The 15,001-nt window shown below is 28.2% G+C and overlaps 1 protein-coding gene across 1 annotated transcript; it reads right to left on the reverse strand.

Annotated features, from left to right (window-relative positions):
* Positions 1-233: 233 nt before the first annotated feature.
* LOC136089496 (uncharacterized) lies at positions 234-1,925 on the reverse strand. The gene is made up of 5 exons (XM_065815525.1): positions 1,631-1,925; positions 1,351-1,473; positions 905-940; positions 498-617; positions 234-398 (listed from the first exon to the last, which is right to left on the reverse strand). The coding sequence occupies exons 1-5, from the start codon at positions 1,734-1,736 to the stop codon at positions 289-291; spliced, it is 495 nt and encodes a 164-aa protein (XP_065671597.1). The 5' UTR covers positions 1,737-1,925; the 3' UTR covers positions 234-288.
* Between the last annotated feature and the right edge of the window lie 13,076 nt (positions 1,926-15,001).

Below are 15,001 nucleotides of genomic sequence, written 5' to 3' on the forward strand. Positions count from 1 at the left end.
ATATGGCAGCTCTGCGCCTGTATATTGGTATCTTTGAATTTAATATCCGGGCTAACAAAAAAAGAGAGTTTGATAGGACTGATTGGTTAGCTACAATGTCAACAACTATATAGTTAAATTATGCTTGCAAAGTTATTTTCAATGTAAATTAATTAAAAAAATTGCTTTGCACGTTTATCTTAAAAGGAAAATGACACTAAATATGTTCATAAGTAATAAAAATTACTAGGTCAATCTATAAGTGAAGAAGGTCTATATCAAAGATATAAATTTAGACATCTTACTTGATTAATCAATATTATTGTCTTTTGTTATTGTAGCCATGCTTGATTTGAATAAAGGTATCTTGGAATTACTGCTTAAGAGACCAGGTGACTGTTGAAGCGGCGAAGGTTTATCTAAAATGTAAATCCTAACTTATATTGTTTGAGATATAATCGTAACAAATTACTATTAGTATTCAAAGAAATAAAGACAATTTAATAAAGACAACTTACATGCTTGATCAATTTTGAAATTTTGTGGTACCATATCCACAATCTTTTTGTTCAACGAACTGTTTAATGCTAACATTTTGCTTAGTTTAGCAGGTGACTGTGGAAATGCAGATAGTTTGACTATTTTAAAAATAAATTACAACTACAGTAAATGTAAAAAATTATTATAAATAACTGTTTTATTAAAAAACACATACACATAATAATGCTATGGCTATTATTATCACCAGGGCTTAAGGCAGAGGTTCAAATACTTCAGCTACTGCTCCACTTCTTATAAAATTACTAGCTGTTGGTAGCACCAACATCAAAGCCCTGATTATAAATATTATTTCTTTGCTCCTACTTACATCATACTTATTATTATGTTTATTGTAACAAATTAGCTAACTTGTCAATATTCTTACTTTTTGCATTAACATTAACATCTACTTCTTTCTCGCCTAAATTATAAAAAAAATGTTTTAATATAATTGTATAAATTAGCGTTAGTAATATTAACTCCAAATGAAAAAATAAGTTTTATTTCAATTAGAATAATGCAAAATTATAAATTATTAATTACTTGGTAGTTAATATATTTTTTATATATTATTTGGCAGTTTATATATTTTGTAACATTATTATCTATATAGTTAGAAGTTTCAGGAGAAATAGGTAGAGGTAGAAACAGAATAACTTGGAAAGAGTGTGTTTCAGATGATATGAAAAAGCTACATTTAAGGAAAGAAGATGTTCAAGACAGTGTATGTTGGAGAAATGGCATTATGAGAAACGTCCAACCCGTGCAAGCACGGAAACAAGGACGCTAAAACAATAATGATGATATAAACATAAACTAATTAAAAAGAACCTTCAAAAAAAGTTGCAAAGTCAGCACGCTTGCGCTTTTTTGTTAACTGCTGATCATTCTTCAGCTGATCCTCTTCTTCAGTTTCTGCTGTTAAATTGTAACTATTACAATCCTCGTAGCAATCTGTAAAATAAATAACAAAACTTATCCAAAGCAGATATTGCCAAGTAAATTTTTTTAACAAGTAATGGATAAATTATTTAACATTTTACAAATGTAAATTATAAAATATAACAACTCAATAATATATGAAGCTGTTGTCAAAAAATAAACACCAAACCTGACGTAATTTTTATTTTTATTAGTCTAAAAAGCCGCCAATTTTCATTAGGTTTTACCCCTTCCTTCATTAACTTAAACGCATTCATTTTGGATGGTGGCCACATCACTACTTTTCCTTGCACCCATGCGGAAGGCAAGACTCCTTCTTCTTCACGATTGTCTTCTAACCAAACAGCCCGGTGATATGATATTTTGCTAAAATGTTATTACTCTTTTTATTTGTAAAAACTGTGTTAAAAGTGTTTTAAATAAGTTTAGCCATTTACTAATACATACTATACAATACTATTTTATAGATATATTTGTTTACTTATTATTATTATTAGCACTTGCTCCAGCTAAACAAGACATCAAGAGAAATTATTAGCAGAAGAGAACGTTATAAAAAATTTTCTATATATTTATTACTCTTTAAAATCTAAAAGAATAATATCTTTTTAATTATTATAATTAATGTTAAGATTTACAATAAAAGTAAATGAAATCAAAACAAAATAATATTTTTTTAAATATTAAAAAGTTAAATCAAAAACAAAGGAAAATATACTCATAATCTAATATAACTTAAATAGATTAACAAATTGACTTGCACCAAATAAAATTAAAAAAAAAAAAGACTTCCTCTAAATATGAAGATAAAAAACATATAGCTGATATGAATATGAATATGATATAAATAGTAAGATAAAAAATATATAGCTAAAGAAATTCAGTCCTATTGCTAATATACAATTAAACATCTTCATTAAATTAAAAAACATATTAAGCATATTAAACATATGTACATAAAACATAATAACAACTAATTAGAGTGATAAAGCCATAATAAAATAAGAGTGATAACCATAATAAAATAATTAGTAAAATAATTTAACACTCTTTTGAATGAAGAAGAGGCATCAACACAAAACCGCCATTACAGGGAAGCTTTAGAACTTTTCTCTCAATTTCTGTAAACTTCACATTTTTTGATTTTGAATGCTTATAATGATTGTTCACAAAATAAATGTCTAGGAGGTCAGAGGAGCATGGCTCAATGAAGAATGGATGCGAATTAGCAAAACTGAATATATAACACATACATGAATCTTTTTGAACTTCATATATTTCTACAAACTGTCTATTTTTTAGTTGAGCAAACGAATCTCTATACGCTGTTTATAATTTAAAAACTGGGTTTGTTGCATTTGCAATGTCAGAGTATTTATGGACGTTTTCATATTCTTGAATTCTTTTTGCTACTTGTACAGCAGGATTTGAAGAACCTCTCACATATCTCTTTAACGTTTGCAAATAATTTTCAAAGGGAAAAGCACTGATATTATCAAGCGGTGAATTAAAAAATTCTACATCATCTCCTATATGCAGCAAATGATGAATATTATACACAACAAAATAATTACCATATAATTGTTGAGAATTTTCAACAAAATGTCTAAGCAAATCTTTTGCATAGTTCAACATGTTATTTCTTCTGTCGTTTGATGGTGTGAGCAGAATTGATGCAGCGACAGAAAGTGTTAAAAAATGTTTGTAACGCTCAGGATCCAAAATTCCTTTCAAGACAACAGGCCCTGTGTATAATAAGAATTGCCGGAATTCAGTGGCCTTCCATCTATCTAGGTCCAATAAAGATCTAGGGCGTCTAGCAAACTTACTTGGTATGCATTTTCGTAGATCCAAAAGGTTTTCCGAAATTTGCAATATGTTATTGTTGCTTAACTTAACTTTTCTATCACCTTTTTTCAAAGCTTGAAGTATACGACGCATGACACCTAAGCAGATCAAATGCATATAGTCAAGTGGGAATATGCTGATACATTGGTCTGTTATTTCATTTAAAGGTGAAGCTCCATGTTGATGACTTCCTAGGAATTCAAGATTTTTAAAACTGTCATCTGTGCGCCTTCCAGCATTAAGGCAATCAGGAGAAACAAACGTGGTTCGCCTGTTAGTTGACGTACCAACAGCAAGACAACGTTCACATGCATGCAAGCCATTGTGACCAACAATATTTTTCAGAAACGATCTTGCAGGAGCATCACAAATAACTGAGTGCAAAATAACTGTGTAATTTTTACCATTAGGAGTGACACCATTACACTTTAAAAACTTATACTCATCTATAAAATCCTTTAAAAACTCATTAACAGAATTTGGCTTACTATCTCCTTGATATAAAGCAACAATCATGGGTGAATTATGATTAACAGCAGAGAGAATCGGCCAAAATTGCCTTTTAGACGATCTAAACAATGGTATACCGTCAACATTTATTTGCAGATTGAGTACATCGCTGCAAATGTCGTGATTTATTGCATTCTGTAAACATTTGGTAAGGCCAAAATAAATGTATTGGCCACCACACTTTTCCTGAACTTGTATAGCTAGAGGTGTTTGCAAAAGAGTTCGACTATCTTTAGGCAGCTCGCACCCATATCTTCTCAACAAGGCTAGTAATCCATTACATGATAAACGTGTGAGTTTTGCATTTACAACCCATTGAGCTAGATTGTATTGAAAAGATCCATTGTCAACAAGCTCCATATCACAATAATGTTCATCGTCTGAGCTGCTATTGGGCGGTATTATGTCAATATCAATATCATCAATATCACAATAATTTTCATCATCAGAACTACTATGAGGTTGTACTATGTCATTGTCAAGTTCATAGGAATCATTATTAAGTATATAGTTAGTGCTATTATCTGAAATAGAAGATAAACCACACACATTTTCTGCATCTGTTAAAGAATTTGATAACCCAGGAGGTTCACATTCACAGCAACTATTTGCATCTTTAACAACCTTTCTATATTTTCGCATATACTCTGCTTTTGCACTCATAACTCATACGAATGAATCTAAAGAATCAATAAAACAAAATATCAGATGATGTAAAATAATAGGTAATAAAATAGAATTAAAAAGAAAGCAAAATTATTAACCAAATCAATTGCCATTCATAGTTATAAATTACCTAATTATCAATTTGTATCCTCCTTTTATAATATATATTATTATTATGAAACATTGATGAAATAATTGATAATATTATCAAAAGGATTATATCCCTAAAACATCCGTTAACTCAATTTAGTTACTACCAAATAAAAAGTTATTTTATTTTTTTTAAACCACAAACTACATAATTTAAGATTCATATAAATTTATAGTTTTAATACATAATAAAAGATTCAAAATGTCCGACTCCTTCTGTGCGAACTTAATTAAGTTATATAACTTAATTAGTTCCGTACGGAAACTGTGTGATTTAGCTTTTAAACTGTAACTAAACATTCAGAACTTGTTTAGAATAGATTCCTACGGAACTGAACGTGTGATTAGGCTTTTAAACGCTAACTAAACATTCAGTACTCGTTTAGAATAGATTCCTAAACGTTTAGAACGGCGTAAATGTCATATAAACGTAATCTAAACCAATTTTAAATCAGCAAATGCCCGTTGGGTTAAGAGTAAACCCCTACATTTTTTAATTCAATTCTTAGAAAAAAAGTTTGTCAGATTATTAGCATATGTAAAAAAAAGTGAGAAAAAGATATATAAATAAGTAAAACGGTAACCTGTTGCTATGAAAACAATAAAAATTACCAAAAAACAGCAAAATCGATGTTACGCCGACAACTTCTGTGAGCAGTAATAACCCTAGTTGAAATTTATATATAATGTTTATATAGAGTAGAAAATTATTTTGAGTTAAACATATTTATCTTACACAAATAAAGGTTCAGGTATTTTGAAGTCAAAGTCCAATATTCAATAAAATGTTGTTAAAACAGCATGAACATAAGGCGTAAAAAAAAATCTATTCAACTTGAAACACTCTAAGCCATTAAATAAACATCTACTGAAAATTTTAGAAACGGTTCTTGAATGGTTAGGAAGCAATGTATGCTGGCCTCATACTGAGAAAAATTCAAATTATTTTTTCATTATTAAATAACGTTAAAACATTTATTAAAAAAATATTAACTTCTTTAAATCAAAAAAAAAATGTTAAAACCCTCCTGGTTCATAGGCTATAACCTCTTCTTCCAAATTATTGTCATTTTTTATGATTTATTTTGCTTTATTTAATGGTCGTCTTAACTTGTTCTTTATATTCACTCTAAAATTCGATCATTATTTTATTTTATTGAAATCTTTAAATATGAATAAAACTTATTAACTTGAATGGCATTGGGTAAGTGTCTATGACAATAATCAACTTTTTACTGTACCCGCATCCTAAAAAGGTCATATAATGCAATTTGTACTTATCAATAGAGCTTAAAAATAAACGTTTTGCACCAGTGGTCTCCATACCGCTTGCAGATCCTATGTATTTATTCATGCAAATATGAGAGTTCCTTAATCGGGCATATGCTGTAGGGTTTGTTTTTAAAAGAACCTTCTTTAAAATGCAACCTTTGCAGAACCTGCACATTCTTCCACATCCAAAACTTTTCCAACGTCCATTGATAATGCAGAAAAGACACCGTTTAATGATGAAAAGCCTCTTCTCTGCCTAGTACCATCACATGACACATTGATTACAAAAACTTAATTATAGTGTAGCATGCTTACGCAGTTCTACTACTACGTCAAACATGGTATTTTTCAGCAAATTTTTGTGCGACACCACCTACTCTCACAGCTAATTTATCATAATTATTTTGCGCCAGTGGTTGTGGCATATTCATTAAAGTGGTTAATATTTTTATACCAAAATGTCCCTGTCAGGTGAATGCAATTCGTTAATGTTTTAAAACTACTATCATATCCTCTGCTACATTATTTTAATGTATAAAACTCATTTTCATATTTGCAGTTAAAGCACTTGATAAGTAACTTTAAGACAAGTTCTTTTTAGGCTTTTTTCGGACGATAACAAGGATGAAAACTCGCCACAAGGACATGCTAAAGCACTAGATAAGTCAAATAATATAGAGCAATCTATAATTTTTTATTTAAATGTTTTCATTTTTTATAAAAACTCTTGACCATTCAATTGGTTTTCCCTCCTTCGCAGATACAGGTGTTGAAAATAAATTTAATCCAGATTCGTTATTGCAGAGTTATTATCGACAGTTGTAGTATTTGAATCGATTAAAATTGTTACAACAGGATTATCTTTCAACTCAATTTCAGTATTTTCTTTGGCAAGACTGTTAAGTTTCTTCCCTAAGAAACCTCTCTTTTGTTTTTTATTTATTCTTCTTGATTTTATTCTACAAGCTTTAATAACAAATCAAATAACTCTATAACAATCAAATAACTCAATAACAATTAAATAACTCAATAACTTTAATAACAAATCAATAACTCAAGCTTTAATAACAAATCAAATAAGCTCAAATAACAAATCAAATGAAAATAATGGGCTTGGATTTTCATTCTCCAATTTGGGAACCAATGAAGATGGATTGCATTCAGCAAAGTGCCGATCTCTTTTCACCCAATGCCACATTCTCTGACGTCTGTACGATGTTATTTCAACGACTTCATCTAATTCCTCTGATTCTTCATCCGAGCTCTCAGATACTTGGTGCATTAGATCCTGAATATAATCAGGAGTAAACTCTTCATCTGAATCATCTGCAAGAGCTTCATCTTCGGATCCACTAGGATAGTCATCTAAGAAGGCGCTAATTTCGTTGACAGATAACGATTTTGGTCGCTTTTGACGTTTGCTGGGAGGTTCATTGCTGAAAAAAAAAAATAAGTATAGTAATAAAATTTTATATTAGTAAATTCTGTAAAAAGTAGAGCAATTAAAACCATTGGCTACACCAGGAAAATATGAATGGATTTAGTAATTATAAGTACTAAACCTCAAATAATCTAAAATGTGATTTTAGATTATTTGAGGTTTTTTCATTTGCGTTGAGCCTAATTGCTAATAAAATTCTACGCATTTGTTGGCTGATTGGTAACCATAACTGCGCAATGTGTAGTACAATACACATTGCAAATATATGCAGTTTTTACTAATAAAAAAAAACAGAAACCTTTGAAAAACTGACCTAAGTTGTTCTTTATATATTTATTAAAAATAATTATCACTAATATTACGTAAATTTATAAATTTTACCTATTATTTTATTATTATAACATGCTTACCTTGTCGAAGCAGCGTGATCCATCTTGAACCGGCAATATCTAATGTTATTGTTTGAGGAGCGCCATCTATTGACAACGGAGGAAAGTTTCATCCCCGTGGCAACAGAAAATAGCGTCGTTTAGACAATTACGTCACTCATGTTGATATTAAAAGCATAAAAGCAATGTGTAGTTTACTACACGATGTGCAGGATAGGGTTAAAAATCGTAACAAGACCATTCTAGCTATCGCTAATTTAATTAGTTTTGTATTTTTGACTCTTTTTTTTTTTACGTAAATTCTTGTGTACCTATTATAATAACGCGCTAAAGCAAGTTAAAGAAGAGAGTTAACAAAAATATCCTCTCGTTTTTGTTCCAGACAAGTAATAAAAAAAGATAATTGGTGCAAAATTCAATTCACTTAATCCTCTTAAAGTAAAAGTTAAAGATTTCGAATCAGATTGCTTAAACACGATTGCCAATACAAATTTATTTACAAACCAAAGACTGCCCTGTTAAAGCAAATTCAAAAGAAAACTTTTGCAAGGTGGCCATTTTCTATATACCAGAGAGAAATAGTAATACTGTCAAGGCTACATGTTAAGAGACATTTAACGATTGTTACTTGAATTAAAAATTGTTTGAATAAAATTTAAAATACTGTTTTTATTAGTGTTATTTTTAGTTTTCTTTAAAAAGTTTGTGAGATAAAAACAAGGTCCGATAAACGATAAGAAAATTGTTTAATTTAGAAAAAAGAATAGAAAAAGGAAATGTTTTAGGTAAAAGAAAAAAAAGTTTATATAAAGATATTTATCACATTCTTTGAAAAACCCTAATCTAAATTATCTATCTTAAGTGAAGTTTATATTGAACTGTTTTGCATTTTGTTTTTCCTACAGTCTTTAGTTATTTGGTTTATGAAATAATTAATTTCACTTTATTAGTTTTTTCTTTTTTTGTTCTTCTTTTTGTCTAATTTTATTACAACTCTTATTCTACATAATCAAAACTCGTAAAAAAAACCTGCATATTTAAACCAAATAAAACCTGCATATTAAAACCAAATAAAACCTGCATATTTAAACCAAATAAAACCTGCATATTTAAACCAAATAAAACCTGCATATTTTAACCAAATAAAACCTGCATACTTAAACCAAATAAAACCTGCATACTTAAACCAAATAAAACCTGCATATTTAAACCAAACAGAACCTGCATATTTTAACCAAATAAAACCTGCATATTTTAACTTAAACCCCCGCTCTGCCTACTCAGCGTATAAGTAGTACTTCCGTACGAAAGGAACTTATCATGATTAGCTCTGTTATTACGAAGTTTCCTTGTTGACTAATAAATAAGTAATCTATTCGAGTGAATGAAATTAAAAAAAGTCATCGAATTATCAATAAGAGTTAAGCTTAGTTTTAGTTTACGAAAATTAGATGACTAACTTTTTAGTTCAACTCAAATTAAATTAATAAATTTTAAGTTCATTTAAAATTAGATGTCGAGTTTTTTAGTTCAACTAAAAAAAGTCGGCTAACTAAAAATGGCCCAAGTTGGGTCACTTAACTTTTAAACATTCTTGTCTAGACATAGATTAAGGTTTTTAAATTTTTTTTCTAAATTTTACTCACAACTATATTGTCTATTTATATCGTAAAAATACAAATTAGCATTTTGTTTCAAATAAAAACAGCTAATTAACCGAACTTTCAATTCCATCTCACAAGTTCGGTCACACTATATACATTCCAATCGAAACACCGTAATATAACAAATTTGAATTTTCAATAATACATCCAATTATCAAAAAATTTTAACATTAAAATAACACATTGCAATAACATAACGCAATATAACAAATTCAACATCGAAAATTATGAAAACTAGTGAACATGTTTTTTTAGATCACTCCAAATTATGCCAATGTTTAATTTTAGCTTGAACTGAATTACTTTTAATGTTTAATGTTTTTATTTACACCAGTGAATCCTTTATTTGCACTTACAAAATGTACATATTAACTTATTTACGAAATGTTTGTTGTTTTTTTGTTTATTTATTAAAGAAATTATTTGGAATAAATAAGTAAGCAAATTATATTCTTATAGAAAGTAATTATTAACTTATTTTGTCAAACCCTAAAATTTGGAAATTTATTAAAAAGAAATTTCTATATTTCCATCAACATAAACCATTATAATTTTTGTTTTAAATAAAACATTTTAATTACTTTAGTTAATACCTTTCCATGCTTGTTAAATAGAAGCTTTAGGTTCTTGTATCGTACTATACTTTTGATAATTTTGAAATATGGTTAGTGCCAATATTACTCATAAACTTTCTATAGGGTTTCAACTCGGGTGAGCGTGATGGCCAATCCAAAATATTTATAAATTTTTCTTGGAACCGCTGCTTTACATTTTATGCCGAATGAATTTCGCATTATATTGTTGGAAAACCTAATTCTTAGACGGTAAACCTTCAAAAATCTAAAATAAAAGTTATTCTAAAGAATCGTCGTAATTTCTTAAATTCTTTTTTTTTTCTTTTTTGTCATAAAGTATATTGGAATTTTGCAGTGGAGATTGCAGCCAATATCATACCTGTTCTTTCTCTGAAGCTGCGACTCAGGAACGCTATCTTTTTTTTCAAATCATGCCAATACTACTTAAAACCATCAGGCTTGTTTGAAAATATTTTTCCAAAATATGCATCCCTTGTCATGTGGTCCTTTGTAGACTTAAATGATGCACTATTTATGTGTTTTTATCAATATTTATTTTGTAATCATTTTTTTCCACTAGAATCGTCCTTAATAAAACAATATTTGTTGAACACATCTTGTAAACTTAAAAAAGTCCAGTTCAGTCTTTGTTTTTTTCTGTAATTCGAACTCCCGTTGACGCCAAACGCAAATGGAAGAATATTGCCTTTAAAGTTTAGTAATTTTTTTACTTCCGTCTTATAGGTTATAAAACCTAAGTTTATAAAATAATTCACTGCATGATGAGACTTGATTATCTTTGCAGTTTGTCGATTGGACAAACTGTTATCTTTGTAAGCAATTTTTTCTTTTCTTCCTCATTTAACACACTTCGGTGTGGCGTTGTAGTAGTTATATAACAAATGTTGATTAATCATACTCAAAATTTCTATATAGAACAAACAAATCAAAATCAACTTAATCAACTCTTATCAAGTGGTCAAAACAGACTTATATAACGATGCAAATTTTGCCTGAACTGATATTAGAAACATAGAAAACTTAGTTTCAATTGTTTCAAAAACACATAAAACACATTTATTTGCTATAGGTCAAATAAAGACCCTCGCGTAACATCTGTTATTTGCAATAAGTCATATAAATACACCTCGCGTAAAATCTGCAAGAACTACGAGTGCATAATCTTAAAATTTTAGGCAGTAGACTTTTATCACCGCGGTGCAATAATTTTTTTTTTTGTATTCGTTTCAGATGCACTTTTTCAATCATCACGAGATTTCCACTCATTGTTGTTTTTATCGTTGAATGACGCGTTATTGCATGATTTATTAGCGACTAAAATTACAGTGTCTTAAAATTTCACTGACTTTTAAGAAAACAGTACTTAATAATATTTAAAAAACACAAAAAAAAATTTTTTCAAAAATTTTTAAATTGGTGACCCTAATATTATTAATTGAATAAAATGATCAAGTTTACCACTAATAATATTAGTGGTAAACTTGATCATTTTATTATAATACATTGCTTATTTTAAATTTTAATTTTACGTATTTTTTTTTTAACAATTGGGTTGGGCAAATATTTCCTGTCATACTTTTACATGTAGGCATATTAGTTAGGCTTTCGTTTATGATACAGAATTCAAAAATATATTTACTTGATTAGCAATAACTTGAGTGTCAGTTGTTATTTCGTTATTTCCAGTTGAACTTGTTTTGGAATTTTTTTGTGATTCTGTTGCAATTTTTTTTCATATTTTTTGATTGTCATCTTTACAAGTTTATTCACTGACTTAATTTTTAATTTATGTTCTTCTTTCAGATCTAAATTTTTGAAACAGGAAGCATTGTATCGATACCAAAGATTACGCTTAAGTCGAATTTCGCGTTTCAATTCTTCATTCGCGTTTCAATTATTCATTCCTAGAGATCTTCTGATTTTAGTTGATTTTTGAATAAATGAGGGTATGAAATCATTGCATCCATTTTCATAAAATTGAAGAAATCTTTTGTAACACTGATCAACATCAAGTTTAATAAACTCGTGACTCAAGTTAAGCCCATTTAATTATTTTGAAAATTCATCATAGTTTCCTTTCACGAATAATCGTTTTGTAGCGATATTTTTATTTTTGCAATTGTTACGTGCCTGATAATTAAAATTAAAATGGTCAAAATAAGGTTAATTTTTTGTGCTTTTTAATTAGAAGAAAAAGTTGTTTTATTAAGCATTCACTCACACATAAATCTGGCTTTTTAATTAGAGGAAAAAGTTGTTTTATTAAGCATTCACTCACACATAAATCTGGCTTCAAAGTTGATTTGTTATGAAAAAAGAGCTTTCAAAACCTCAACTGCGTATTGTCTGCCATTTTTTTTCGTAAATTAGTTAAGCAAATTTTTAGCTAATCCAATTGCCTTGATTTCTCTATTAAGCAACTTTTTTGGAATTTTTTTCTTGTAATATTCATTCAAATTTTCTTTTTTGAATACTCTTTGAACGAAAGCCTTATTGCATTTAAACTTTGTAGCCAAATCTTGTTTTGACTGAGTCGGATTTTGATGATTCGAGTTGACTCTTGATTTTGTCTTCATTTTAAAAATAAATCTCGATTTTCTACCACTTCCCAATTTTGTTTTACAGTTTTATTTTCCTTATAACATTTTATAATAATTCCAACAGTTGATTTTGGAACTTAACATGCTTTTGAATCATTTATTATGGAGACTGATGGATGTAAAATTTAAAAAAAAAAATTTCAATTTTTTGACCTTTTACTCGACATCGCAAAAACTAATTATGAGTAAACAAAATTACACTTAAACACAAAAAAACTAATTATGTTAGCATTATTACAAAAAAATCATAACAATTGATTAAGTGGTTTTTGAAAACACTCAATTTAAAATCGTCTAAACTCCAATCGATCATGGTGATAGTATTAAATTATAGAACAAACTTTAATAAATTTATTCTTATTACGTTATCATATGACATAATTTTACATTAAATGCTTTTGAAAAAATTATTAACTTTAAAAAAAGCACGCTTTATTTTAAAAGGGTTTCTTAACTTAAACAATTTTTTTTTAATTAAAACTTTTTGTTATTTATTGACAAAAAAAAAGGAGGTATTTCAAAAGCTTACGTACCTTTTAGGGTGGGGAAAGGGCTTGAAAGTACACATGGCAACAGGGGGGAGGAGATGAATAAAATTTCCAAATTTTTCGGCAAACGTACTTTATGGACGGGCCCTAATTCGATATTTTTCTGTTACATAACATAATATTGCTTCTTTAAATTCGTGAAATTCAATGCTCAACTAAAACAAAAAAAGTTTTCAAAAAATAGTTCTAGGTAGTTCTCTATAAAGTTAATTGAAATCAAGTACTCTATAGAGTTAATTGAATCACGTGCGTACTCGCTATCTTAAACCAACTTCCCCTTTTCCATTTTATCTATGTACCTATTAGCACATTTTTAGGTAGACCCCTTCCCTCGTACCTGTGTACGTTTTTAATGGAAAACCCCTCATATATTTACATTTTGAACAAATTTTTAATATGTAATAACAAAATTATTCGTCATATAAATATTAGATTACTTGATCATTATTTACAGTACATTTACTGCATCTCCATGCTTCTGATAAATGTTCCCTAAAGCTTATCAATAGCATTTTTTTCCAAATCGAACTCCTACTAGTTTAGTTAATGTTGTTTATAGAGATTTGATAAAATATCTTTTTATTAACATTTTCTTTCTTTTACCTCTTTCTTCTCGATTCTTATTATTATTATTATTTTTTTTTTTTTCTCTTGTTGAACTCTTTTTTCTGCTTTTATCTCTCTTTTCCACTACACAGACTTAAAACTAAATAAAAACTACAAAGGTTATTATAATAAATTTTATGCATATAGTCGAATAATATGTATAAATGAATATTTTTATATGTTACATAAAGATTTGACAGATATGCTATCTTCCCATCGAACACTCAAAATAGTCACCTCACAAGTTTTTTTCTTTTGAACTAGTTTTTGCCGGGCAGTCTATGATTGTAAATATATTTTTAACTATAGCATTGTTTAAACAGCTTGATTTAAAAATTTTAACGTTAATATCGTAACGGATGCCTGCCACAAGTTGCGCTGACAATCTTTTCTATTACTTGTCTGTAATAAAAACGTAATAATAGTTAATTGCTTTAATTTTTTTAATATAATTTTCTACTGCGCCTTTTCATTAAAAAGCACTGAGTTTAAGGCACAAAACTAACTAAACATACTGATATCGTGAATTACCATTGTTAAGGTTTTTGATAGCTGTTGTCAAACCAGACATGAAATCGCCCTTTTCAGATAAAAGATCATTAGTTTCTTTTTCTGAGAGTACCCCTCTACCTCCGCCAATGAAACTTTCATTTACAAATAATAGAGTGAACAGAGCAATGAAAACAAAAACAGAACTTATTTTTAATATAAATTATTATTAACACTGAGCCTTTTATAAAAAAATCTTTGGCGTCTAAGTTACAGAATATATTAACATTATCATTTCATTAACTTGTTAATACGCAGGTTCAGACAAACCTAATACTAAAGTTTTTTTTAATGTTATTTGTATTATCCAGCTCATCAAACTCTATAATCTTGTTATTTTGATTAAAATCAGTGGTTTCAATTATTTGTGTTTAAGAAATTGCTTCATAATTTAGTTTAAATGGTAAGTTTAAATAAAGGATCAAAGAAAATGAAAGTTTTTGGTTTATGTAGTATCACTTTTGGAAATTCCACATAAGTTTCTTCATTATTTAATTACTGCGCACACATCTTATATGCAACTTTCAGTTCTTAAGTTTATTGATAATTTAATAAGGTGTAACAAAATTTCTTTATAATATGAAATCTTCATTTTAAATTTATTGATTTTTTCATTACAGCTATATGAATTATGATATATATATATATATACATATATATATATATATATATATATATATATATATATATATATATATATA

This window comes from Hydra vulgaris, chromosome 13, assembly GCF_038396675.1.
Source record: "Hydra vulgaris chromosome 13, alternate assembly HydraT2T_AEP".
Taxonomy (NCBI): Eukaryota; Metazoa; Cnidaria; class Hydrozoa; order Anthoathecata; family Hydridae; genus Hydra; species Hydra vulgaris.